Source organism: Anopheles stephensi, chromosome 3 (assembly GCF_013141755.1).
Source record: "Anopheles stephensi strain Indian chromosome 3, UCI_ANSTEP_V1.0, whole genome shotgun sequence".
NCBI lineage: Eukaryota > Metazoa > Arthropoda > Insecta > Diptera > Culicidae > Anopheles > Anopheles stephensi.
In genome coordinates this window covers 20,885,173-20,912,414 of record NC_050203.1, presented here as the reverse complement: position 1 = coordinate 20,912,414, position 27,242 = coordinate 20,885,173, and the positions used below count along the sequence as shown (strand labels likewise).

At 45.1% G+C, this 27,242-nt stretch overlaps 4 protein-coding genes across 7 annotated transcripts; 3 read left to right on the top strand and 1 right to left on the bottom strand.

Annotated features, from left to right (window-relative positions):
- Positions 1-3,784: 3,784 nt before the first annotated feature.
- LOC118508824 (collagenase-like) lies at positions 3,785-4,648 on the top strand. Its single transcript, XM_036048569.1, has one exon. It carries the CDS (start codon positions 3,785-3,787, stop codon positions 4,646-4,648), a length of 864 nt encoding a protein of 287 aa, XP_035904462.1.
- A 1,514-nt stretch (positions 4,649-6,162) lies between these two features.
- Positions 6,163-6,993, top strand: LOC118508823 (brachyurin-like). Its single transcript, XM_036048568.1, has one exon. The coding sequence runs from the start codon at positions 6,163-6,165 to the stop codon at positions 6,991-6,993; it is 831 nt and encodes a 276-aa protein (XP_035904461.1).
- A 439-nt stretch (positions 6,994-7,432) lies between these two features.
- On the top strand, positions 7,433-8,251 carry LOC118508822 (serine protease 1-like). The gene has a single exon (XM_036048566.1). The coding sequence runs from the start codon at positions 7,433-7,435 to the stop codon at positions 8,249-8,251; it is 819 nt and encodes a 272-aa protein (XP_035904459.1).
- A 5,384-nt stretch (positions 8,252-13,635) lies between these two features.
- On the bottom strand, positions 13,636-26,521 carry LOC118512831. Of its 4 annotated transcripts, none has more exons than XM_036057863.1 (7): positions 26,449-26,521; positions 25,089-25,313; positions 21,698-21,838; positions 18,251-18,398; positions 17,885-18,183; positions 15,301-15,500; positions 13,636-14,610 (listed from the first exon to the last, which is right to left on the bottom strand). In XM_036057863.1, the coding sequence occupies exons 2-7, from the start codon at positions 25,225-25,227 to the stop codon at positions 14,350-14,352; spliced, it is 1,188 nt and encodes a 395-aa protein (XP_035913756.1). In that variant the 5' UTR covers positions 25,228-25,313; positions 26,449-26,521; the 3' UTR covers positions 13,636-14,349. The 4 variants fall into 4 exon arrangements, with proteins under 4 accessions (XP_035913756.1, XP_035913757.1, XP_035913758.1 ...); XM_036057864.1 differs by having other exon boundaries at positions 17,951-18,183; XM_036057865.1 differs by having other exon boundaries at positions 17,957-18,183.
- Between the last annotated feature and the right edge of the window lie 721 nt (positions 26,522-27,242).

Below are 27,242 nucleotides of genomic sequence, written 5' to 3'. Positions count from 1 at the left end.
ACCACCAACAAAGCAGCAGCGTCGACGTCGTAGTCGTCGGTATTCTGACATCGTCGTCTCCGGCCGAAGTTCAGTTTTCACCTCACCTAAATATGCTTGTGTTGTGAAGAAAAGAAAAACACACCTCACGGGAAGTAAGAAAACCGAAACACACACACACACACACACACACACACACACACACACACTCACCCACTGCTTGGGCTAACCACCCCCGCACGGGAACACAGCGAGGAAGAGAGTGCGGTGATGGGAAACGTGCGGAAGGAGATCTTTATGCATGCAGGTGGCGTTGACGCTAGTGCCCGGCCACGGATGCACTCTTGTGGCCGATGAGGTGGCTAAATCGTCGGTCGAGTGCTGCATTGTGCCCCGGGGTCCGGTGGCGACCTTTCAATATTTTTGGCTCGCAGCACAGCTAGTGTTCCGGGGGTGGGTTTCGGAACACTGTGAAAAATCTGGAGCTAGAATTAGAACGCGCACGAGTTCTAGGGCAAGGCGACTCCGGTTGTAATCGTTGAACTTGACGCGCCATGGGTGTGGGCCATGGTCAGTGGACCACGTTACTGGAGCTTTATTTATGTAGTAACGCTGGAGTAACTGCAGCCTGGAGTACAGAGCGTTGACTGTGGCCGAAAATAGCCACCGGGGTACCAGGTCCGGGAAGTAGTTTCATTGAAAAACTTTGGTGGTGCTAGGATGATGTGTTAGGTGAGTAGGATCGGTGAGTGGATAAAAGATAAGAATTTGGATTTTGGAGTAAAAATAGCTAGCACTGGAGTTAGATTTTCACTCGATATGCTTGATTTTTATCGTGGAATGTTTAACATATTAGAAGGCTTTAGTCAGCACGATCGAGTCAATTATAGGGTAAAGAAATACTTCCGATAGGGTTCTCCTGATTCTCCTCAACATGGCTACAGATTTCTCACGGACTTTGAAGGGCTTTGAGTCTGTCTTGAAGACTATGTCCTACCTTTACACCAAGGGTCGAATTCAATGTGGCGTTTGCCTTGGCCAGCTGACATTCTTGATGGTCCCGGTCGCCGAGGCACCAATGGTGCCGGTGCTCACACGGCAGTGCCGGGGTTCAAATCCCATCTAGACCAGCTCCCCGTACGCAGGGTTGCTGACTACTTGCTACGGGTAAAATCAAGTCACAGCAAGCTAGAAATGGCAGGCCGAGACCTTTTATTCGACTAAATTTTTCAATAGTTGTTGGTTGACTTTTTCAAATAGAAGTGTGATTTTTCTGTGCAAAATAACTGTGATTCTCCAATCAAATTATAAACCTTCCACTGCCGTTTTTTTTGCACCCGCAATAGCAATGGAATGTGACTGTGCTAATGTCGATATTTAGAAGCGAGCAAGTTAAAATAATAAAATCACCACTTCACTTCACATGAATGTTAATGAAGAAACTCCTTACCTTAGCAATGTACCGGTCATGCTAGAACATGGCGTGCAATTACCCGTTGCACTTTGCACACTAATCAATCAATTTGCAAACAAAAATGGACACACAAGCGTCGTGGATGGTACCAAACAATAGTGTGTGCGATTAAAACTAGAACTGTCCACCTGGCATTAGATCGATCGATGATTCAGCCCATCGATTGTCCAGAAGGACTAAACTTAAGCAGCCCAAATGTGTCAAGCGTTGCACCTAAAGCGATGCACATGCGCTCCATTCTTGTGATGGATGCATTTTGCTTGCATCGGAAGTGGCCAGCAAAAGAAAAAAAACCCTAGCAAAGGGACACACTAAAAAAACGAAAACCATCCAACACGGGCACGGGGCTTTGTAGCTAGGACGTCGCCCGGCGCAAGAAGTGTGCGCCTTTGCACCATCTCTACCCCATGGCCCTACCTCCAATCTAGGCGCATAGAATGAAGAATGTAGTTTTAGCACTCATAAATTATTCACCCAGCGGTCTCGGCTCGGCAAAAAAAGGCTACACGAAACGCGAAACGACGTTGACGGGTATGGCGCGATTTCGGCCGACGCCAGACGAGCCACTACGCCTAGAACCTGCTAGCTGCTCACTGCTGCGCGTCACATTTTGATGGCAATAATTTCATTAACGGAACATTTGCACACCGGGGTGGCGTTTCGACCGGTGCGGGTGCTTTTATTTCTGGCCGGATCGAGCAGTAGGTGGCTGGCGAATCAGAATCACAACTTCCAGCGCTGGTGCGGGCGGGGTTTTGCAATGCAAAGAAGGCTTCCTTCCCATCCGACAGGTGGAGAATATTTTATTGGGCCGCTATTTCTATATAGGTCACGAAAGGGGGCATACACGCTACGCCACGGTATGTGGAGCAATTGGAGTGGTTTGAACTGATTTTTCTCTCTCTCTTTCTCTTCTGTTGGTCCTTCTTTTCAATTCCATTCTGTTCACTGCAGCCAGGCGAATAATCGACAGATTGTTAACATGTTCTGCATGTTTTGTGCGTTGCAAATTCTCGTCGAAGATGCGCGGGGTGATCGTTCGTATTCGATGATCGCGTTGGGCGATTGGTTGTATGTCAACGGCTAATGGTGAGTGGAAAACAAAGAGCGAAGCAAACGGAGCGAAGTGATGGTTAACCTGAATCCCTATGAGAATTTGAATCTTTGGATCCCAATCGAACTGTTAGCGGATCCTAATTGAATCCCAGTTGGATTCCAATTTAATCCCAATCGAGTCCGAATCCGAGTACCTTCAGTTATTTTTCCTTTTGATGAGAGAGGCAGATGGTGGAAAGGAGGGGGGGGGGGGGTTGCTTAGCTTGTTTTGCACTTCTTTCTCAATCGAATCCAAATCGAATCCCAATAGAATCCCAGTTGGATCCCTATCGAATCTCAGCCGGATCTCAATCAAATCCCAATCAGATCTCAATCGAATCCCAATCGAATTCCAATCGAATCCCAGACTGATCTCAATCGAATCCCAATCAAATCGCAGTTGGATCTCAATCAAATCTCAGTTGGATCCCAATTGAATCCCAGTTGGATCCCAGTCGAATCCTAATCGCATCTCAATTGATTCCTAATCGGAACCTCATTAAATATCAATCGAGTCCGAATGGAATCTTTTCGAATCCTTTTCGGACCCTAATTGAATCCCAATCGATTCCGAATCGGATCCTATTCACACCCAAACGAATCCCAATCAAATCCCAGATAGATCCCAGTCGAATCCTAATCGGATTCCAATTGAATCTCGGATCAATGGGTTGGAACTATGTTGAAGAAAAAGAGGGAATGAAAAGAATATTTAACTTCTTACGTGAGGAGGATCTTCTGTCTGACGACCAATACAATGTATGCAATCTTTAAGCTCCTTTTTTGGTACTATTTCCTCGAGAGGCCTTGGCCGTCATGGTGTCATATATTCGTGACGTAAGTGACCGGTGCTTAAATAATCGCTCCTGCGTGCTGGGGGACGTTCCCCGATATCGGAACCCCATATGTAATGCTCCTAAGGCCTCCCAATTGCGTGAAATGGCTCGACTCCGGGGTTTTGAAAAGATTTACTAAGCCTCAAATCAAATGATTGTTCAGCTACGACCAATGAGATTGGTGTTAATCGTCACCAATGAAAATCCCGACCAATATAGATTGCTTTATCTACAATACCCGGATATTTATTGGTTAATCCTGTGCACCCGGATCCCCCTCGACGTCCTGTTTGTTTTCTTATCAGACACACACAGACATACAGATAGCGGTATATAAGGTACCTGCAGTTGTGCTTCAAGCATTCAATCGTTTGAAAGCTTGCGACCTTACGGCTCTACGATGCAGTTCTTCACCGTCCTTCTAGTGTTCGGGGTTGTGGCGGTGTGTGCAGTTGCTAGTGCTAGAGACCTCCGCAGCGAGCAGCCGCGCCCATTAACAGGTACCGATACCGAGGACGTACGACCATTGGAAGATGAATCGAACAGCCTCGCGACGGATGGATACGACGTGTACCCCGGCCAGTTTCCTTACCACGCACGGCTCTTCATTACGGCCGAAAATATCTCGTACACCATCCTTTCTTCCGGATCGCTCATCACACCGAACTACATCCTAACGCACGCGGATGCGCTGTACACCAGCACGACCAACTACAACAATACGTACGGGTATGCGGTGTTGGGTTTCAGCTCCGGCGCTGATCAAGAACGAGAGCAGCGCATCAACTTCAACGAAGGCGGAATCAACGTGCACCCACAGTACGTGGGATCGCTGTACGATATTGCAACAATTCGTCTGGAGCATCCGGTAACGTTCACCGCATTTGTGCAGCCGATCCGTTTGCCCAGAATGTCCGACGATCGGACGTACAGGTGGATGGAGGGCACAACCGTTGGCAACCAGTACAACGGCACTTTGCGATATTTGCGCAATCAGGTGTTGGAGAACGAGCAGTGCCAGGAGTTGCATCCGCATGCATACATTAACGCTCAGCACATCTGTACGAACACTTACATCGGGGGAGCGTTCTGCAACAGTATGTACGGGGCAGGATTGGTCGTGGAGGATGCCGGTGGTCCCGTGCTGGTTGGCATTACGAATTTGATCTATTGGTGCGGAACGAACTATCCGATCGTGTACGAGCGAGTGTCGGAACTGCGCGACTGGATTGCCGCGAACTCGGACTATGTGTTCGATTATTAGACGAGCCACAAAGTGTTGGAAAGTTAGACTTTTGTAAATAAAATATCATACAGTAGGTTTGCTTGTCATTAAAAGCCAGCCATGGAGGCCGTTTTATTCTTTTATGATGATCGTTTGATAATTAATTTTAAGATATAAAAGTCAGTTATCGCTGGGATTCCATAACTTAACACCCGTACCTTAGTACCTATCGTGTGAAGATCGTGCGGTCTTGGCCAGCTGCAACAATCCTCGATACCGCTCACCGTCCAGCGTCGTCGTCTGTCATTTGATTATCCCTGCCGTTCTGGTGGACGTAACAAAGCCATCGCTCCACCTCAGATTGGGTCTGTCACTGCCTTCTCTGTCCCTGTGGATGGCCTAAAAGGACTTTACTGGCTAGGTCGTCCGGTGTTATTCTTAAGACGTAACCAGCTCAACGTAGCTTGGCGAGTCTAACTTGCTGCTCGAATATGAGTTCATCGTACAGGACGTAGAGATCGTCATTGCCCTTCCACACATACGGGGTGACAAATACTTCTGAGCATCTTCCTCTCGAACCCGGCGAAGAGGGCTTAGTCAGTTTTGGACAGAGTCCATGTCTCAGTGGCGTATGCGAGAACTAGAACTATAAATGTTCTGTACAGTCCCAGCTCTTGTCCGTCAGCGACAGGTGTTTTGAGTTAGAAGCCCATCTCCCTGGCGCAGGCCCTTGGTGGTAGCAAACAACTTTTACCTGGCATGTGATGTTGGCCATTGTTATTCTTGCAAGCCTGGCAAGCATAGCCAGGATTCTGAAAGAGCTCATTGCGTCGTATAGTTTTACCCCGGCTATGCTGTCATACGAGGCTGTAAAATCAATGAAGAGATGGTAGGCGTGGAGCAGCCGTTCCATCATGCTTCTCCACATTTTGTCGCATCGTGGACATTTGGGCAGTGGTTGATATTCCGTTTCGGAATCCTTTCTAATAGTTTCCAACTGTCTCTTCATCGAATAGGACAAGTTGATCTTGTAGTATTAAGGAGAAGATCTGGAAGCCGTTATTTAACATCGTGATACCGCTACAGTTGCTGCACTCTTCCCTATCTCGAAGGGCCATAATGTTTCATAATCGCACCCTGTGCGGTGCTTAAAATGATGTTTCCCAAGATAAAGTTGGTATGCCGTCTGGTGGGACTTAGATCCTAACTGAAAAAAAAATCCTAAATTACGGCTGCCAATGCGACAGAAATAAAGTAATCAATCTTATTATTCGGGAATGCCAATTTCTTATCACCTCCTGTATCAAATTTCTCCCCTAAATCCGGGTTGCTTATCCCGAAACCCAGATTATTAAGAATATTGAAGACATTAAAGGACTTCTTGTATGCAACGCTTGAGTTCGATAACATTGAAGTGGGGTTTGAATTTCATTTTCTTATCAACTAATGACGCACCAATACTGCTCGACTCAGACGCATATAAACCCGCGTGGGAAAGATCAATGAGCCACCAGTTATTTGTGAAGCGGTTGAAGTAGAATCACGGCTCGACGATGCAGTTCCTGACGGTGTTTGTAGCGGTTGGCGTTGTTGTTGTTGTTGGGGTGGCGTCCGCAACAGGAAGTGACGTTCCGATAACTCAGCGCGCGCAAGACGATTCGAACCCGCTCGCTACGTACGGATACACCGTCTTCTCCGGTCAGGTCCCACACTACGCTGTGCTGTACCTCAGCAACGATGCTGTCTCCTACACTACCATTTCTGCTGGTTCGCTCATCACACCGAATTATATCCTCACTTGTGCACGGTCATTGTATAACAGTGTAATCATGTCCAATGCAACCTATGGATACGCCATTTTGGGACTGGACGATGGAAGCGACAAGCAGCGGAGTGAGCAGCGTGTCAATTTCACCGACAGTGGTATACAGATCCATCCACAGTACGCGGGATCGCTGAATGATATCGCCACAATTCGTCTGGAGCATCCAGTTACCTTCACCAAATATGTGCAGCCGATCCGTTTGCCCAGGATGACCGACGATCGGACGTACGAGGGGATGGAGGGTATCAGCGCTGCAGCCGTTGGGGCACCGATACGATATGCGTCCAACCGGATACTAACGAACGACGAATGCGCTGAGCAACACCCGTCTCAGACGATTGGCTCACAGCACATCTGTACGACCGCTTACGTCGGAGGTTCGCTTTGCACCAGGATGCTCGGGTCGGGATTGACCGTTGAGGATGGCAAAGGCCCGGTGCTGGTAGGAATTGCCACCGTAATCTATATGTGCGAATTAAACTATCCTACCGTTTTTGAACGCGTTTCTTACTTCCGCGACTGGATTGCAGCGAACTCGGACTATGTGTTCGATTTATAGACGACTGTTCGGGGAAATTGAATGTTCAAATATATGAGGTGCTTGTTCGTGGCAAGAAAATCATAACTCAATCGGACTTTGAGGCCCCCATCGATAAATCATTCTTATCTGGGGTGCTGTCATTGATGTTTGATACATTTCCACCCGGAGCGTGCAGTGCCTTCGGAAATCCGGGTACTGATTATCCCACAATTAAAAGCATTAGTTTAATCATCATCAAGATAAAGGAAGCAAGCGTCTGCGAGCTTTGTATCCGGAATGGGTACATTATTGCTGATAAGATTGTTTGATTGAATACAGGTTGGTCATTCGAACACGTTCTTATCAAACAATCACGTTTTGGCTTATCAGTTCTAACGGGTCAAATTTAAACTGGCGACGAAAGATTAACTGCCATCAGTTATTTACCAAACGGGTAAGGTCGAGGTACAGTTCTACGATGCAGTTCTCGATAGCAGCCGTTTTGATTGGTGTGTTGGTGGCGTCCGCGGCAGGATTCGACCGGCAAGCATTGCATGCAAGCCCACCGTCCGAACCAAGCACAACGGAAGATGCAAATAAGCTCGCTACGCAAGGCTATCTGGTGTACGCGGGACAGTTTCCGTACCATGCGGGGCTGTTTATCCGGAACGATGTCGATCCTGGCACCACACTTGCAGCCGGTTCGCTCATCACACCGAACTACGTCCTTACCGCGGCAGACATTTTGCGCAGCAGTATAAGCAGAGCCAACACGACATACGGATATGCACTGTTCGGAACGGACGATGGACTCGACCAGTCAAGGCTGCAGCGCATCAACTTCAACGAAAGCGATATCGAGCTTCATCCGCGGTACGACATTGCAACGATACGTTTGGAGCATCCGGTAACGTTCACCGCGTTTGTGCAGCCGATCCGTTTGCCCAGATTGTCCGATGCTCGGTCGTACGCGCGAATGGAGGGCACAAACGTCGGAAGCGGAGGACTGTGGCGATATGTGCGCAACGAGATATTGACGAACGGCGAATGTGGTTCGCTCTTTCCTGAATCGTCCATTGATGAGCAGCAAATCTGTACGAATGCGTACGTGGGAGGTTCGTTCTGCAACCGAAGGCACGGGTCCGGGTTGACCGTGCTAGACAAAAGTGGCCCGTTGCTGGTTGGAGTGATAAGTTTGTTTTACCAGTGCACGGAAAACTATCCAACAGTTTTTGTGCGCCTGTCGAAAGTGAGCGACTGGATTGCAGCGAACTCGGACTATGTGTACGATTCTTAAGGGTGATGGTGGGTGGGAGTTTAGAAAGCTTTACTTAATTCTGGTCGCAATAAAACTGTTTGTAAGCCTTGTAATTTTCGATTACTAGACTCTCCTGTCGATGTCGTGGTAGAACTGAACGCTGTGGCACCTATACCTTCTACTCAAGAATACCTTCTACTTTCACTGTACAACCTAAAGAGGCCCTCACCTCCCAGTTCTGACTTCCGTGACTTAGTTTACCAGTAGCCTGTAGAGTCAGTCCTGCTTACCTGAAAGATGATCCCCGAACAGGATTCTATATCTGATTTCGATGTGTGGGGACCAGGGTCGGCACTAACTCTACCGGACATTAACAGACCGGACTGAAGTAACGTGACTTCAGATCCACTATAGTAGCAAATCTTCGGTCATTCCTTTAAACAACAATGCTCGTGGTTTAAATGACTATGTTCGAGCTGTATAGCTATCTCTTAGGAAATTGGTAGAAGGTTGCTTAGAAGGTTACGGTGACTAACAGTTATTAGATTCTAAGCATTACTGCTCTTTCTGTTGTATAATCCTTTTACCCCATTTCGATAGTCCGAAGGTGGTACAATTTACTAGATTTGCAGTACGTCTGCACTTATTTAGGAGACGGGAAGGTTCATTTACTTCCGGTTATGGCGCTGTGCCTTGATGTCTAAAAGAAGTCGTGGGTAAAGTGTTTTTAACAGAATCGATTGCTTAAACGTGGGATTTACTGTAGGAGTTTTTCTCTAGAGCTTTCAGAATACTTGTGTGGCCGATCTGTCTGTTTCACGACAGTTATTGCGTTCGCATCTGCCGCTCTTATATAGTGAAGCAGCATCTGTGGAGCGTTTAAAGAAATAGTAAAACAATAAATCGAATAAAATAATCTTTAAATAATAGGAAATACATTGTGTTTTCCAACTTATCGACCCGTTTCCTTCAATTTTGAATCGGAAATGAAAAGTGAAAAGTGACTTGTTCGAAAAGAAATCCCCAAAACGATCATTAAACCCTATGGACGTGACCTACGAACGGTCGAACAATTTCCAACCACCAGCCACCAGCAACCATCGCCAAGGGGGTGTTGGTAATTACCCTAAACGTGAATTTGATGTGTTGTTCGTGGCCTAACCGGCCTCACGCCTTCGAGGTTGCGATTTGGGAGCCAAAAAACGGTTAAAATGCGTTCTTCAATGTCGTTCCCGTGAGCGGTGCGCGTGTGTGTGTTTGGAACTTTGAAACCGTTTCACATAAATTTAATGTCTATTTTCACTCGTTAAGTACGAACATTCGTTTCCCCTTCCTTTCTCGCCATTTTACCTTCATCTGGATGCTTCTTCCTGCGCGGAATTAAGCCCTTATTTAGGTGTAACCCCGAAGGGGGCGGCCAAACAGGGCAGCGAAGAAGAATGTGACGAGCTTAACGTGACGTGCCTCCAACCTAATGCTAATGAAAGTGTCGAAAACATTAATATTCTACCATGCTGTGTTTTGTTTCCTGACCTACAGAGGGTGAATCGTATCGGGGAAGCAAAAGGCAGGAAGAACAAACTAACCAACCGATGGAAAGTCAATTTGGTTCATAAATTGAAAATTTAAACCGAATATAAAGCAACGACCACGCGTGCAGTGAAGTCGTTACCATATCGATCAGTTATTAATGTCACGTGTAGTTCGCGCCTTCGCGAAAGACTATCAATAGCGCGGACGGTGTGGAAAGTAATTCATTGCCCACACGCTCTGCTATCGGTTCGCCTTAAGGAGCTGTGTGGACCATCCTTAAGGAAAGTTGAACGTGCCGGTGTGTATTTGAGGATATAAGCGGGAAGTGTTCACAGGGTTCACGTTCAAGGTGGCAAATGCATTTGGAACTGCAACAGGGAAGTTGAGAAAGCTGTCCACAGATAAAAACGTTCGTTGTTGCCACGTCAAAGCGGTCGAAAGAGGCGCATTAGTTAATGGTAAGATCTTAAATTCTGTATAATATTTAAAATAGAGTTCTGACCGTTTTACACTTTTTTTTCAATATTTTACCTTAAATAAATTGTTTGGTATGATATTGTGTTCTTACAGCAATACGGCCAGGCCGTTCTTTATGAATAAAAAAAAAAATTGTGTTCTTACCCTCATTATTTTCAGTTTTCAATGCAATTGATCCTCAAAATTTCTTTAAAAAAATCAGTTCAAATTTTCTCAAACCTGTGCCCCAATTAAAATGCCTCCCTTTTCACCGACTGCTCCCATTAGCTACGATCTTTCCATGCGACCGACTGCTCTTGACCGAGGAGAGATATCAGCTGAACCTCACGTCGCTCACGTATGCGCTCACGATATTAAACGTCCCATCTGCAGCACCAAAAGCCAAAGCCCCAATTGACCGTGTGAATTATTCATGCAATCAAAAGAAAATCACAGGACAGAAATACCATGACAAAAAAAAGAAACCCTCGAAAACGTAGCAAAAGTAGCCCCGTTCGACGCTTATGCCGGCATTGCTGTCCTTTCCGTACAGCGATGCGAGCTACTGTCGCGATGCACATTGCACATTCCCGTGGCAAAGCGGGAGCGTACATAGGCTTCGTTTCAATTAAAAACGCATAAAGCCTAGTTCCAATTGATTCACAGCCCGTGGAGATTTATTTTTGTCGCACCGTGGGTCGACGGAACAGCGGGTAACATGTTGTGGTGGCACGTACGCGCACGAACGGTTTGGGGCGCGCATTGGCCACTCGAGTTCAGTTTAATGTCTTCATCGGGTTGCACGGTGGGACGTGTTGTGACTGGGCTATGCGTGTGGGTGTGTGTGTCGATCAGTGGTATCGATCGAGCTTAGAGTCTTCGTAGGGTAACAGGACTGATCTGATGGACGAAACAGTGGGATATTTGTTGGCTAAAATTATATTTTTCAATGTTCAATTAAAGCCTACCGGGAAAACATAAGATCATTTAACCATTAAAACGAAACAGTAAGGATGAATGGCGGGAATATCAATGTTCGAAGAACGTCGCAGTCTAAGGGCCCTCATCATTGAAACGACTTGTAAAAGAAACCTCGTCGTTCAAAGTATCTTGTTCACCCAAGGTAGCTCATTTTCTAAAATAACTCATCATCTCACTCACATAATGTAAATGGAGTATCGAGGTCTTCACAACAACTCCTCGTCCAAAGAACCTTGTCTAAGACCACATGGTCCGAAGGATATTGTCCTATAAGGGGTTTGTTGTGCATGGGAACCATCAGGAGCCCTCAGAGTCATGCACATAATTATTTTCGTCACAGGTCTTCTCATGCCTCGTTCTGACACTATAGCAATGGTGACGGCATAGATCACATCTTCATCAAATCATCAAACTAATAATAGCTGGATTTTTAAATAAATTTTGATAGATACCTTTTTTACTAGAAGAATTTTTAAGTAAAAAATAATGTTTTTTTCGATTACAAAGACAAGCATGTTGGATTGAGGAAATTTTCTTTCTGGTAATAAGGCCTAATGCTCCTATTGTGCGTTAAAAATCCGAATCATACCAGCTAAGAACATGTCCATTCAAGCCCTCACTTCCCTTTTTCCCCCACCACCTCACCTGGTGACTGCAAACGTGCTCTAGGTGACGAACCTGTCTCGCATGGCAAGCGGGCAATCCTGTTGGAATGACCAAGTGCACACCCCCTGGGCACAACACTTTTCACCCGAGGCCCGAGGTTTCTCAACGAGACGCTCCCGCTCGAAATAGTTCGACGTTCATCGTCCGGTCAAGCGTACGGTGGCTAAGTGTCCCCGAAAAGTGTGCGAACGATACAATGTATTGGCCAGTAGATCTGCGTGCGTGATGTTCTACGATGATGACCAGCAGCAGCATAAAAATAGTTTTCCGAGGAGAGGTTCGCACAGGTTCGCGATTGCAAAACTGTGATTGGAATAAATGGTACGATAAACAGTGTGCGTGCGTGCATGTTGCTGTACCGATCGGACCGATGCACCCGGCGAACCGTCCGTTGTCACAGTGAGCATTGAATATGATGTGCCTTCGGGGAGATTGATATAAAAAGGAAAGAAAAGCAACATCCATGAATGAAAGCGTAAATGTATGTAAGTGTACCGTGAGACAGAGGCAAAGTTGTGGCTCACCCTGTGTGTCTGCCTGTTTCGGTTTTATTGCAATTTTTAGGAGCTCATGAGCATAAATTTGTCAGTCAAGGATTGTTGGTGAAATGTTGCAGGGTAATCAGTTCGGTCGATGTGTCGGAATGCAGAGAATAAGAGGATAATTTGCTTTTAATCTTGTGCATTGTCATTATTACGATAACTATAAACAGGCAAGATCGGTTAAAGTTTTATAGTGGATAAGACCAAGAAAGGACAGTACTCCTGTACTGTTATACTAGATGGGAAAATAGAAATTTATTTTGCCTACGCTCAAAGAAACATTTCTTGAGGTAATGTAGAGATACGATAGGCAGTGGTGGGTCAAGATATAGCGGAATAGCAGTTGAGGCCCCTCAAATTGTGATATTAGTGAGAAACAACAGAATTTTGCTGGCCGACGAGGCCCCTCTAACCGATGAGGCTCCGAGCGGCCGCTGCTTCCGCTCCTAGGTTGATCCACCACTGAACATAGGATGCTTAAGAGCTTGACATGCCATAACACTCGTAGTCGTGTTCGAGAGGAAATGCTAAGAAGCATTGTTGGCCTCTTTTGTATAGAAAGAAAAATGTAAGAGTCGCATTATAGTCGCACTGATCATGTCATGAGAATAGTAACGCACGACCCAAGTTCGTACTATAGCTCAGACGAAGATGAAGCGATGGATTTCGTTGATGCGTCCACAGGAAATGATACAATATCCCGAGAATTGGTAGACAATGGCGCTAGGTCGTGAGCGGTATCGAAGACTTCTGTTACAGAGTCTGATAGGTATCCAATATAAGACTTAGTGTTTGATCATCAGATGATTGCTTTACAGACATTTTTAGCCCAGAAGCCGGTTGAGTCGGTTGCAGCCAAGAATTCTTCTAGTGGCTAATTTTTTAAAATTTAAACGATCACTTGCAGCACATAAAACCGGCTCGAAGGATGACACTTTGTTGGTTTGGTACAGAATATAATCACTACATCAGCTGTGGTGCTTAGATGGTTAGAATAAACAGACAAACAGCTACAAAAATGTGTGTTATGGGGCAATAAAGGACCCTGAGTAATGCTTAACGAAAATAATTAATTAATTTGAATTGTTGGTTATATTTGATACAGTTACTCTGAGCAGAAACAGATGTTACCTGCCAATATTTATCGGAGGATTTGGGGAAATATCTGAAGAAGTAGGGCGAAGCTAAAAATAGCCGCTGTAGAATCCGAAGAATAAATCGATTGCTTTTTCAATTTAAACCCATTTATTTTACGATTTATTAGTTTTGGAAACACTTCCAGTGACATGTACGTTCATTCGTCCACGTCGTTCGTTCGGGTGTGTGTTTTCACGTTTTTTCACAAATTCATTTATTAACCTACAACATTAACATTATTAGTTCACTACACAAACCGGGAAAAAGGGGAAAACAATTGAACGGCAAGCGTCAGCTAGCCATGAAATACAGCAGACGCTGGTCGCTACCGACCCTAAAATCACCGCACCAACATCCGAACCGAGGGCGAGTGACGTCTTTGGGCGTGAAAAATAAATAGCAATAAATTAACGGTTTTAATAAATTAACTGTGCCCTCCATCTATCGCATTCACCGTTCGATTTGGTGTGGAACTACAGACAGAGAGAGAGTGTTTTTACGACCCTATAGATTCCGTTAGGGATTGATCTTTCTGGGCTGATGTGTTTAGCTTTTTCGCAGCACAAAACGAAAACCGGCAAGCAAGCAGACACTGTCCGTCCGTTTTGCGAGACAGGACAATTTGGCAACGAAACCAAGAATGCGTTCCCGTGTGTGGAAATTTGTACAAATTGAGTAGTAATGAAACATGCAATGATGATGATAACGAATGATGATAAAACGCGCGGATATGCTTGCCCTGGTTTGGTTTTGCTTGGCGAAAGATTGGCCCTTCGTTCGACCCTGTGCTAGGAAATGCGTTACGCGTGTATCGCCCGCTTATCAGTATGGCCGCTGCTGCTGGTACGCCATCGCGTGCGGATCGGCAAGCTGGGGCGCGTAATGGTTGCCGGTACCCGGGTTGTACTTCGGGTTGCGGTACGGGTACGGTTCGTCGTAGCGTTCCGCACGGTCGTGTCCACCCGGGTAGTTGGGTTCCTCTTCGTGCACGTTGTGCAGTGATCGTTTCCAGTAGCCACCGAAGTCACCGTCACCGTGATCGTCGTAGTGATGCTGATGCTGGGCATGTTCGTAGTAGATCACCTATGAAGCAACGAGGATGGGATGTTAATTATTGCACGCTTGAATCAGTACTTATTTAAATGACTTAACGCAGGAATACAACGAGATTTAAAGAAATAAATCAAATTTCTTGGCCTTAAAATAGACAAAATTTAATCTAGGAATTAAATCGTTTATCTTGACGGGTATTGTCCAGGATAACAAGATGGATAGATTACTATGTATCGCTGTCCATTTCTGAAATGAAGCTCTCCATGTGACAATCACTCAGAAAGAACAGCATAATGGTGAGCGTGTCGTCAATTGATGAGACTTCCAACTGATCCAAACAGTAAACTATAGAATCCTTCAAAGATACCTCTTTCGGAGGCATCTTTTTCAATCATTGTGCTCGACAGAATCTGTGCTGTCAGAAACCAACTAGCAACGCTTTTGGCCGGATGGCAATATTTTGTGGCGTCCTTTAAGAATGTAGGAGGCTATAGTTCATAAGATTGTTTGGAACTACTTTTGGAAAGATTTGAAATAATTCCAGGTTTCAGAAAGGACTTAAATAATACATTTCTTAAGCGTTCCCCTCTGAAAAGTGCTCTAAACATAAGTGATCTTAACTGAACAGAAATGAACTGAATCTGAGGCTATCTTAACTTTACTAGAGAATGGCTAGAAGTGAAATAGGTAGAACACTCCCCCCCCACATTCAACTTTTACCTTTTGCGGGGAAGGCTGCTTCTTGAAGTCGATCCAGAACCGAGCGATGTTAATCAGCAGACCGATCAGTGCAACGGCGAAGAATTTCAGCTGCAGCTTAAAGGACAAAATCTTCAGCAACAGCTCAATCTTGGCCTTAAGCGCCGCACCGAGGATGAACAGCTTCATGAACGTCTTCTTCTTCTTGCCCTTGCGCTTGCCTATTTGGGTTGTGTGGTTAAAATATGTGTTTTTTCCCATTTTGGTCGAGTTAATCAAACCGTATGGCAATGGGGTTGAACAAAAAATTCGAATGTCGCATTGGGAATGAAAGGGAATAAAAGAAAAGAATGTTAATAAAGCTCTGATACGTAACGCCATTCCTGGGGATTGTTTTGCGTTAGTACGGGACTACGGAGTTCTACTGCGGACACGGTTAGCAGATAACTAAAGCAACAAATCGGATTAATAAAACACCCACACACACCAAACAATCAATCGTTTGTTTTCTCGCTGCTTGCGGTTTGGTTGAGCACACAATCAAAAGCACACGAAAAAACACACACGATATGGGATGACAAGCAAATGCTACTGGGGTTTGGGAACTACTCACGATCAGTTAGACAAAGGTGGGGGGGGTGGGGGGGATTTCTACTTCACACGGTTAATGGGATTATATGATAAGAAAAAAAACTAAAAAGCGTTTAAAAGCGTCTTTTTTCTTCTAGGATGACGATGATTTGCGATTGTGAATTGTTTGCCTGCTTTTACCACTGTTTGTTCCATTCTGGTAGAATGATCAAGTGCGATAGTAGGAAAATTTAATTTTAAATAAATTTAGTTGAATAGTACTTGTTTGTGATAAAATGGGTAAAAAAGGACTCTAAAACATACTTTAAATACCATAAAAAGATGATAACAGTCAAAGATAAAAAATAGAAGAATAAATATTAGCAAACCAAATGAATAATTAAATAAAAAACCGAGCTTCATAAAGCATAATCGATACAGGTAAAAGCAAGACTAAATAAAAAAGTAAGAAATAAAAAACGCAAAAGTGAAAAGAAACATAAAGAAAAACACACACAATAGCAAAAACAGCAAATCAAACAAATAACTGAAACGCAACGAAACGGATCAAGTTACATCGAAAAACAAAAATTGAAAGAAAAAAGCAAACAAGCAAAACAACCAGCAAACGGAACAAAACAAAGAAGCAAAATCACAAACAAACATAACAAATCAAGCATGATACTACTACGGATGGCACAACACGTTGCAGCTGAAAATGGCACATGCAAACCAACATGAAACAAGAGCTATTAGAGGCGTGTACGCCATCGCCCACTGATGCATGCAGGCGCTAATGAGTGGGCATGCCGTGACTCACCATCGGTACGCACCGCAATGATAAAAGCAGATAATGATGATGAATCCGGTGTTGATGATGGTAATTATGTGTGAAATGAGATGAGTGATGATGATGATGGTATGGGGATGTGTTTGTGTTGATGTTTGTTTAGTATGAGTGAATGCAGCATGCATGTTTGTTTCCTAGCTAAGCGGCGATTAATCGACGTGCAGAAACGTGCAGAAGCCAAAATCAGTACTTTCTAGCCACATTCCGATACCGATGCCACATGCATTCCGTAGCCGGAAGGTGACCAATGGAATTTCTTTTTTGATTGGTTGGTAGGTAGGTTTAGGCGATTTTTGGTTTTGGTCGAAACTCGAACATGGTGCTGCTGGTGTTGGTGTAACAGAGTGTTGTGGGGCGTTTGACGTTGACTCATCCTTACGTGTTCAGTGTAGTGGTTCTGTTCCTGTGCGTGTATGTTGAGCAGGTGTATTGGTTGTAAATAGTTCGGTCACACGAAAGCGATTTGGAGAAATCTTAATCCAAATCTAAACAAAAAATTATCAAACTCTTGAAAAATGAAGAAAAACTCTCACTTTAAACGTAAAACAAAAAGGAACGGCAGTGTTGGGTCTTACAAGAGATCCAATCCACTACGCTCGCTGTCCAGTAGCGAGGTTAATAGTTGGACTGTATCTGTTCTACAAGGATTCGCAAGAGAAAAAACCAAAACTCCGAAAGCTACTGATAGCCTTCAAAGCCAACGGAACTAAACATTAAACAGACAAGGGACAAGGGCTTTTCGGAGTAGAGAACTCCCTCATATGGCAAACAACCAAACCACAGGACACAGCATCTGTGCCCTGCTGCCCCAAACAAAACTATCCTAAGGGTTTGGGACGGCTTGAGGGGCTGTTGGGGAGGGTTGGGTTGACGTGATGTTTAGCACAAAAATTGGACCCAATGTACTCAAAGCATAGAAAGGCACGAGAAGGTCTCGCCCATTGGTGTGCGTACGTCGTCTCCGCAGTTCACCGACGTCGTCCCCATCGAAGCGAACGGCAGCGGTGGGTGGCGGTCGGGTGGTCGCGGCTTTCGAAGGTACCGTCAAACGGCGCCCTTCAGCGGCCATCGACGACCCGGCCCGCTCCTGATCCGCGCGATCCTGCTCCCGCTGCTGCTGTTGGTGTTGCATCGCACTGTAGCCTGTAGCCGTCCTATCGCCGCCAATGGCGCTACGAGACCCACCTCCATGACCAGCACTAGGTTCGCCACTACCAAACCCATAATCCAGTTGGTCACCCTCTTGCTTGCCTCTACCAAGTGCTTTATCCGGGCCGCCCGCCAAGCCAGCATAATCCACCAAACCATCCTCCACAGCAGCGAGCTGGTCGCGGTAGTCCTCGTCGTCGGCGTCCGCCCGACCGACGGGAGCACCCGTGCCCGGGCCGGCACCACCGGCTCCGTTACCTAGCTTCAGCAGATGGTGCAGATGCGTCTTCGATGAGGCTTCCTCCTCCTTGCCCTGCTCCTTGTCGGAGACGTATCTGGAATGGGCAGACGGGATTAAGATTCGCAATGATGTTTGTGGGAGATCCACGTCCCGGTACTCACTCATCGACACCTTCGGAGACAAACTCCGAGAGTACACCGAGTCCGGTTTCGATCTGCTCCATCAGTGTGGAGGGTTTGCCGCGTGCAATCTCAGCATCACTGAGACCTCGGCTTTGCTGTCGTGCTGTTACCTCCTTATCGGCTTCGGCTAAAAGGGAATAGAGATGGTAGCGAATGTGGCATTAGTATTTGGTAAGTAAAATATCAGACTTTCATTTGTCTTTCTTGGACCTAACCAGGTCTTTATTTCGTTTTTAATTGATTTAATTGAAGATTCGTAGACCTTATGTCTACATTCCTCCCAGCTAGCTAATAATTGAAAGTGAATTCCCACCTCCATCAAGCATGTAAATCGGTTTGCCCTCATATCTCGGGATGATGAAACACTTTCGAACCGGGTCAACCACTTGCGTGGTACAGCTATCCGTCGGCGGGCAATAGATTCGCGTGAAACGAGAGCCATATTCCTGTTTTTACAGTTGTGCTCCAATTCCTGATAATGTTGCGGGATCGGGCACATCGGGTACACCGGGTAGGTTCGCGAATCTTTCCCGATCTAGATTCTAGCTTGCCCGAGTTTGGTTATGGGTGTAGGATTTCTTTCCCTTGCTGCGTGGTGGATCGTTTCGCGAAGAGCTCGTCTCCGAACCGGTTGTACTCGGACGAGGGCTCGCTGCGGGGCTAGTTTTCTTTAACAAGTTCTGTCATCTACTTGAAGCTAAGCGAGTAATTGAATCGAGATGACACTGCAACCGGTTACTGGTCACTGGGACGGACATATGAATCTATGCGAGTGCTTCATCTTCAACTGTCAGCAGTAAATCGCAGCAATGTTGCATGAAAAATGATTACGAACGGGGTTCGTCGCTCAATGACCTGCATTGAAATCTTTTGATTTACGTTACGGTACGCTACGATTGATCGTCTATCTATGGGTAAATTATCACCTTTAGGCGCTTTAAATGGCATAAAAGAAAGGGATAAGGGTTTCAAATGTATTTTTTCGAAGGTTAAATTCCACTCACATGAAGCCTTAAACTCCATGTTCCCATTATCGCTTTTCCTAAATGGCATGAACATGGTGGTATGAACATTTTTCCTATCCGCATTCCAACCAACTCAAGCCGAAGAAGATATCTGTCAGCATACGCATAGCAACCATGGGAAGAGAACAGCAAGCTGTCGGATTAACACGTCGTACAGCGGTGGAAAGACATCGCTTGTTTCCGATCTCGCATGGAATGCATTACGAACATCACCCTCTGTGTTCGCAATCCTCTTCCTTTAAACGGTTGTGGATACGGTCGTGTGTGACTGTCCTAATGCCAAACATGCCAAAACAAAAGTCACCCCCTGTTTGAGATGAACGATAGCGGAAAAGGGAAAGCGACGACGGTAGCATCCTCCGGTATCGCGAATCTTCCTCGAGAATCGTTTCTAGCGTTTGTGTGTGTGTGTGTTTAAAGGGTAGAAAGTGATCACGCTTCTGCCCGTTCAACTATTTCGCCTTTCCGGTTGCTTACTGGGAAGGATGGTGAGTGCACCAGAGACACATAATTGGGCCCGGTACGAATGGGAGCTACCGGTATTGGCGCATGCTGCGGCAGATGGCACTCGGCTGGGAGAAGTGACAGTGACTTTCCATTTTCCAAATGCACGACACGAGCCCTCCACCGTGATCGATGCACAAAAAACCAACGGTCGAGATGACCTTTTTCGCTTCCTGCTAGCAAAGTACGAGGAGCTGCAGCATCTATCGTACCGTACTGCGCTACCGGTATGCTACGTATGGGGGCGAGGAAAAACACAGGCAGCCTTTAGCCCTTTATCGGAGTACGGATATCGCATTGGCGCATTTGCCACAAAGGCACGATTATTGAAATCGGCCGCCGGTCGGTCGTTCAAATAAATCGTTTTCCTCGTTGAACGATGGATGAAAGGAGATGCTCGTGCCCTTTTGGGGCTGAACGTGAAGCATTAGAATCTCGTGAAGGTGTACATGGGAAACGGTGTAAAGAAGAAGTAGATGAAGAGGTGAAAGAAAGGAAAATTCGCCGAATGCAGAAAATGAAATTGATTCGTACGGCGAAGGTGAGTGTGGGAGAAAGAAAATTTGACAGGCCACTTACAGCGAAAGTTGTTCTTAATTGAATATTCGGAATGATTGTGCTTTCAATGGTTTACGATGTGAAAGAGTGACGAAAGCACAAGGAAAAGAGAAGAATTGTGTAGCAAAAAAAAAAAAACGAGCCCCAAAATTAATCAAAAAGCCTGTTAGGAAATAAATCCGAAAAAAAGCCAAAAATCTCTTCCTCTGAATTAAAGTGACGAAACTTCAAATTTCTACATAATTGTCTTTCACTTAAAATGGCCATTCCGAGGAGGCTCATTTGCTGAGATGTTGAACCCATATAATTAGTGCTTTATTGAGGTGTTTTCTGTTTGGTTCAATTTACCAAAGCTACAATGAAGCCATTGCTGATTGCTGTATCACTGTACCTGGCCGGGTGTTCGGAGTGCGTTAATTATAACCGTGCAAATTCTTTTGCCGAGTAAGTAAAATTGGGGGGCGGACGAAAGTTTAATTGGTGGAAAGTGGAGTGATGTAGTGCGATTTTTGTTGGCATAATTTTTTGTTTTGTTTGAGAGAGGAAAATGAAATTTCAAAATGGATCACCTGCTTGATAGGGGTAATTTGCCTGCCTGATAAAGGTAATCATAACGATACACTTTGTTGGGCGTTATCATCTACAAGGAATGATTGCAAGGAATGATGATAACGATGATTTTTTTTATTTATTAAATTAAATTAGTTTTAAATTTGAAATCACTTTAAATATTTTTGAGCACAGTATAATGTTAATAGATTGTTTTAAAAAGGTTTCAAATAATTTAATTATATTTCCCAAGAGTTACACGACGGGCCAAAGATTGACCAATCAAACGATAAATCGATCCGTTAATAGCGGGTGAAGGAAAACACCACTAATGAAGTCGTTATCGGGCTTCAAGCGAAGCGTCCGAGGAGAAAAGGGGTCAAATAGAACAAAAAACTTCCGTTATTGCTAAAGTTTACACCCCAGTCAACCTTTCCTTCCGCAAGCTCGATTACATCATTACACGATCTTCGGGTGCACTTTGGCCGATCGGTTCTACTGTTCGGAAACGATGCTTAAAATGTATCGCTGTGATGAGTGATGGTTTAAGGCGAAACCCGTATCCAAAAACACAGACGAAATATCGAAAGCGTAAACGATGCACATTGATTTTCCGTTAGACTTATGCCCTTTGGGGAAGACAGTACCATAAACAAGCGTCTTCAATAAATTCTCACACAACTGTGCGCCCGCTTTTTACAGTGGTTCTGGTGAACTGGTGAAGGAGATTCTAGATTTCTGTTTATGTTTCCCAAAGTGGCCCTTCCAGAACCCGCTACGAAACACTTACCGAGCATTTCCATCTTTTTGGCATTTAGAATGGCCTCCCAGTTGCTGAGCACACGGGCCGCCTGTTGCCGTACGCACTGGCCCGGGTTGGATCTGATCGCGCAGAGTGCTGTCTCGAGCAGGGCTGAAGAATCGACTGAAGCTGTAAAGGAGAATGAGAGAGAGAGAGAGAGAGAAAGCCATCGTAAATAATAGCCAGTTAGTGAGGGCAATAAAGCACCGCTCTTTAGGAGGACCCTCCACCAAGCAGCACCAGCAGAATTGGAGAGCTAACGCTAGCGACGGTGGCGATAAATTACACCTTCTTCCAGGTGGAAGTAATGAGACATCATTCACAGGCAAATAAGAGTGTTTGAAGGAGACGCTGTGGTTCTTGTGGTTTTCCGCCTTCCGAACCACAGTCGGCGGCCTGGTTGGAACGGATCGTCCCTACCGGTCCCAGCCGGTTGGCAGCAAAGGGAATTAAATGTAGCGCACATTTACGGCGCTTTGTATCCATTCCTGGATTTGTTCCAATTATTCACACGCCACCGCCGCTGAGTGTTGTCACGTAAAACGAGCTAAACCTAAACGCCGTGTCTTCGCACAGCGCTGAAGCTGAAGATTAGCAATAATTAGCGCGATTTGCTGGAAGGAAGTGAAGACGCGGCAACCGGATATGGACAACGGTGACAGCCGACGGGCTGGGTCCAGTTTTTTTTCAACTCTACCAAACCACCGTTAGGCAACGGAGGTACGGGAAGCCCTGCAGAGCTGTATGATGTAAGGCGAGAACGGTGTTATCAAGGGCCGGTCGGAAACGGTGCCATTCCTACATTTGGCCGTATGTAGGGCACAGCCTTGCGCGTTCCGGGAACAGGATTCACGCACCCGTTCAAAACCAGCTTTAGTGGGTCACACTTACAACGTATGCGGGACAGATACCCCGTTCCCCCGTGCAAGATCGGTCTCGGTACACGGATCGCATGGGCGAGCAGAAACTCTTTCTCGATGATTCAGCAACCCGGCCTACGAAAAGGTGTTCGGCGACGAAAAGGGAAATGGAAAGTGAAAGCATTTTTGGCATCCATACCGTACACTAGTCTTTCGGGATGAATTGAATTCTTTTGAGATGTAAAATAAATGGAAAAAAAAATCTGCGACTTGCTTTAAACAATAAACAAATGAGACGCATCCCAAATCGTCAAATCAATAACATCCAGGTGTAAGTTCCACATTCTATTGTCCACATTTCTGTTGGGATTCGGTAAGGTTCCGGTTCACTTTCTACGCTTATTAATTGTCAATTTATTACACTTCAATTGTTCGAAATCGATGACATCATTGAATAGAAGTCACCATTCGGAACGAGTTCGTCGCCTGTTCGTCGGTTGAAGTCTTTCGATTTAAGATGTTTCATACGATGAGCTACATTTCCCCTTTTAATGTTTCGCTTAAAAACGGTTAAATTGAGGATGGAAACTCTTTTCTACATAATTTTATTCCACTTGGATGAATTTCACGCTATTTTTATGGCATTCGTGATTCGTGTCCGGTTGTGTGCGAAAAAAAAAACACGCTGATTTTCTATTGATTTACGATTCACTGTGTTCACGTGTCCGGATGAGGGTGTCTGGTTGGATGCCGCTTTAGTAGAGCGAGAAAACAAGATTTTCCCCCCTTAAAGTAGCCCCAGTAGGTCAACTTATTTAAGAGAACTGCTCAATGTTCCTCCCCAGCTTCCAGAAATGAGATGACGAAACAGTAGCAATTTGTATTAAGCGATAGGAATTCTTCAGCATCAGTCATCCAGCTCATCGAGCTGTCAATCGTGGATGCAAATGTTGCACCCCATTTAAAGGTCAAAGATGACCGGGCTGCAAGATGGAATACGACCTTGACCGTTCGTGTCAGCGTCGTTAACCAGCAGCAGCTTACCCATTGATTACGATAATCGTCCCAAGCTCGGCCGTTTTGTTCGTCGTTTCTTCTCCAGATTCCAAGGGTGTAGCCGTCATTTGTAATACTTTCTCTTGGGTCAAATTTTGTACCGGCCAGCCACAAACAAGGAAGCAGAAAGAGAGTCCACAAACGCATCAAAATAAACATCGATTTGTGGTGGTGGTTTCCACCACCAAATCGAGCCAGTAGAAAGTAAAACTACTCTCCTCCCCATTCGGCAATCGTATTTGGGGCTCGGTGTGAACATTATTTTGTTGCTGTTGTTTGTCACAATTTCCTTGCCCTGCTCATCTTCGGCGGAAGCTACGGTTGATTTGTTTGTCCATCTAGCGCAGCTTAGGGTGGGAGAATTAGAAGCATGTAATGAATCGGCCGGATCTTTCCGATTTTGCGTGCCTGATGCGAGAAGTTTCCATTAGGTGCCCGGGAAAGGAATTGGGACGATTTCAAGCTGGGCGCCAGTAAAGACGCTTCACTGGCACCAGGGGAGCTTGATGGCTCATCATCACCGCGTGAATGGGGGAAAATGGACGTGATGGGTAGGTACGCGAACGTAAGGTAACATAAATGATGGCTGTGCGAGATGTTGCGAGCTGCGGTACCGGTTATGGGGATGGTGATTAGCTTTGTTCGCTTATGGACCTGCCGGTGTCCGCCGAGCGAGGGTTGTTTCAATATTTAAAGATGCTGATTGGTATTGGGGCATTTGTTTAACTTCATTTGCTAGTTATTGCAGTCATTCCTGTCCTTTGCTACGGAGCACCTATTTTGTTGTTGTTCATAACTATTTAATTATAGTTTTATTTGTTGATTCATCATGCTGTAGAGATTTCATACCGCCTAAATATGTTTTGAAATACTGTCAGGGCCTTGTAAAGGATAAAACATATGTTTAAAGCTCTTCACAAGGACAATCTTTCAGATTTCAATTTCCTGATATCTTAAATTTTACCTTTGCCATAAGACCATAAGTCTCAAAATAAAAATCAACTCTTCTTTAGAACTCTTTGTGGAGTTGCAAATAGTTTGGTAACAGTTGTCATGATAAGGTCACTCGTATGTACTCTCTTCAGTATACCATGTCTTTAATGCCCGGAAGATTTTTAGAAGAGGTCTTAAGAAGTCTTCATAAATAAAATCAATATCACGTAAATTGATACATTTTTTGATTATTATTTTAGGAATATCCATCCAGAATATCCATTTTAGGAATCCATCTTATCCGTCAGAGCTGTTAAAAAATATATAACAGAAGGCAGGGAGTTGTAAAAGCTCGCCATCGCAATTATCCAGGATGTTACTTCGCCACACACCATAAGGCCACACCTCACTTATATTAAAGCTTTAAACATGTTTCATTAATTGAGCGAACATTCCTGAAACTCAACCCCTCATCGAAACCATCTCCTCTAATCAATAATTCACACACACTCGCACACTGCCACACTTACCTGACTTTTCCACTTTCACCTCGGCCGTACTGGGCTCCTGTGCCGAAACGGTCACTCCAATGAAGACGATCAACACCAACCCCAATACCACCAGTGGCCGCCGCCGCCCATCGTTCCGCCTGCCTATGCTAATCGCCATGGTTTGTCGATGTTTTCCCACTTCCGGCCGGTCGGTTCCGATGTTCCGATAGGTTTGCTTGGCGCGACGTTTCCGATCGCGCGACGCTATCGCGGTACGGTTCCAAGTCGAGAAATTAAAGAGAAGAAGAAAGGCAAAAAAACGGAGACAGGTAAGCATGGTGTAGAGAAAAAAAGGTGTTGCAGGCTATTATTCGCATAATGGCATGATGGATCACCGACACTCGCACACACGTGATATCATCGGTAAAGTATGGACGCGTGCTGTTCGAAAAATTTCACTCCGATGCTGTTAAAAAAGCGGGTCAGTTCACGGCCAGCTTCAAAGTTTCCGCACTGGCGCAACTGGCCGTGAAGTGCTTTTTTTGTAATTGGGTGGCCGAGACGGTCGGCCACGCTATCAGATAAATCATCAGCCTGAAAGCGCCGTTAGGTGGGCTGCTTTTGATAAGAAATCATCCCCCGTTTGTGATGCGATGAACTGAAGGAGAAGTGAAGGATTTCTCCAGAAGTCGAGCCTTATACAAGGAAGGATTGGCGCATGGAATGGCAACTAAACCAATCCAAAATTTGCACTTGCTTTCTTCAATTTCTTCGACCACCAAGTAAGGTGAAAAAACTAAATGTTTTCGGGGCATTGGGTCAGCAGCTTAAAGCGACGGTTAAAATTAATTCATCCGGCGAGACAGAATACCAGCGAGCCGAAACCAAATCCAATGTGTCCGAAATGCATAAACATTCCACCCTACCAACACATAGTACACTCTCACAGACACAGTCACGGAGACGGTCAACTGTTTTGTTTGGCTTCGGTGCATTTTTACATGTAAAAAGCGTGCTTTCTTTCGTGTTTTGGGAATACATTTCTGACACCGATTTCGTTAATTCCAGTTCGTTCGGTTCGATTTGGCTGGTGTTCGTTTCCTGGTAGGGTTCCACTTGACACTCTCGCACAAGCGTCAGCGTCTCCAGCTCGACACCACTCGAAGGGAGAGTTTTGGTTTCAGCTTGTACGCACGCAAACACGCACACACACTCTTAACAAGAAATATCACAACGCTCTCCTGTTTGACGAAATCAACTGCACTTGTATGCACTTGCTGCCACCACAATACTTCAACTTCAAAATTTGTCCATATCAACACTCTTAACACACCCAAAAAGGGCTTTCAATGCACATCCTGAAATCACTCAAATGATCGCTCCCCACCGAGATACGTACCGGTTCAAGATCAAGGTAATATTAAGCGTGCGCTGCTTCCGGACGATCGGTTTTATAGCTCCACCGATACCGGGCCGTCTGGGAGGCGCGTAAAGTGTTCGGCGGTTTGGCGAGTGAAAGACATGCATCGCACTGGAGAGCAGGTAAGAGTTAAAAAGAGCGTGAGCGCGATCGAGTGAAGTGAGCGAAGTTTACCGGTTTTTTTTCCTCCGGTGAACTGAGTTTTGCCGTAGTGAGTTGGAGTAGGTTTGGATCCTCAACCTGATCGCTGCTCACAGGCACTTTCTTTCGTGAGATGGTGGTGAACCCTTTCGCTGTGGGGTAGCCCTCGATGACGAGGGATTGCGTGAGGACGCGATGAGAAGACCCTTTTAGGATTGATGTGGGCATAAGCTGATAATTAAATTTGAATTTGAGGCAGCATAAAATTTTACTCATTATTTTTATTTATTTATTGAGTATTACGGTCCGATGCCGTATTGTCAATTTTACTAATTATTTGTCAAAATAAACTTGGAGAAAAGTGCAAAATCATTGTTTAGATTTGGATATTATGGATTTATTTGTTAATTTTTCTTTCATAGATTAATACCGGGGATTAACGCCTGGAAGTATGCAATGCCTAATTTTTTATACGAAAAACTTTTTAGGCAACGGAATCACAATTTTTTTTCGGAATGCTTTCATATTTAATACAAATTTCATAAAAAAGTATCACAATTTCAGAACATAATCCCATAAGTCAATTCCACAGTTTGAGAAAAGTATGAAGCTATGGAACTCTAAAGCAGAAA

Bases quoted from the DNA above. Each gene is read 5' to 3' on its own strand.
- LOC118508823 (XM_036048568.1), top strand. From the start codon at position 6,163: ATGCAGTTCCTGACGGTGTTTGTAGCGGTTGGCGTTGTTGTTGTTGTT.
- LOC118508824 (XM_036048569.1), top strand. From the start codon at position 3,785: ATGCAGTTCTTCACCGTCCTTCTAGTGTTCGGGGTTGTGGCGGTGTGT.
- LOC118508822 (XM_036048566.1), top strand. From the start codon at position 7,433: ATGCAGTTCTCGATAGCAGCCGTTTTGATTGGTGTGTTGGTGGCGTCC.
- LOC118512831 (XM_036057863.1), bottom strand. From the start codon at position 25,227: ATGGCGATTAGCATAGGCAGGCGGAACGATGGGCGGCGGCGGCCACTG. The intron at 21,839-25,088 runs GTAAGTGTGGCA...TCTCCTTTACAG, and splicing joins GGTGAAAGTGGAAAAGTCAG to CTTCAGTCGATTCTTCAGCC. The intron at 14,611-15,300 runs GTAAAAGTTGAA...GTTGCTTCATAG, and splicing joins AGCAGCCTTCCCCGCAAAAG to GTGATCTACTACGAACATGC.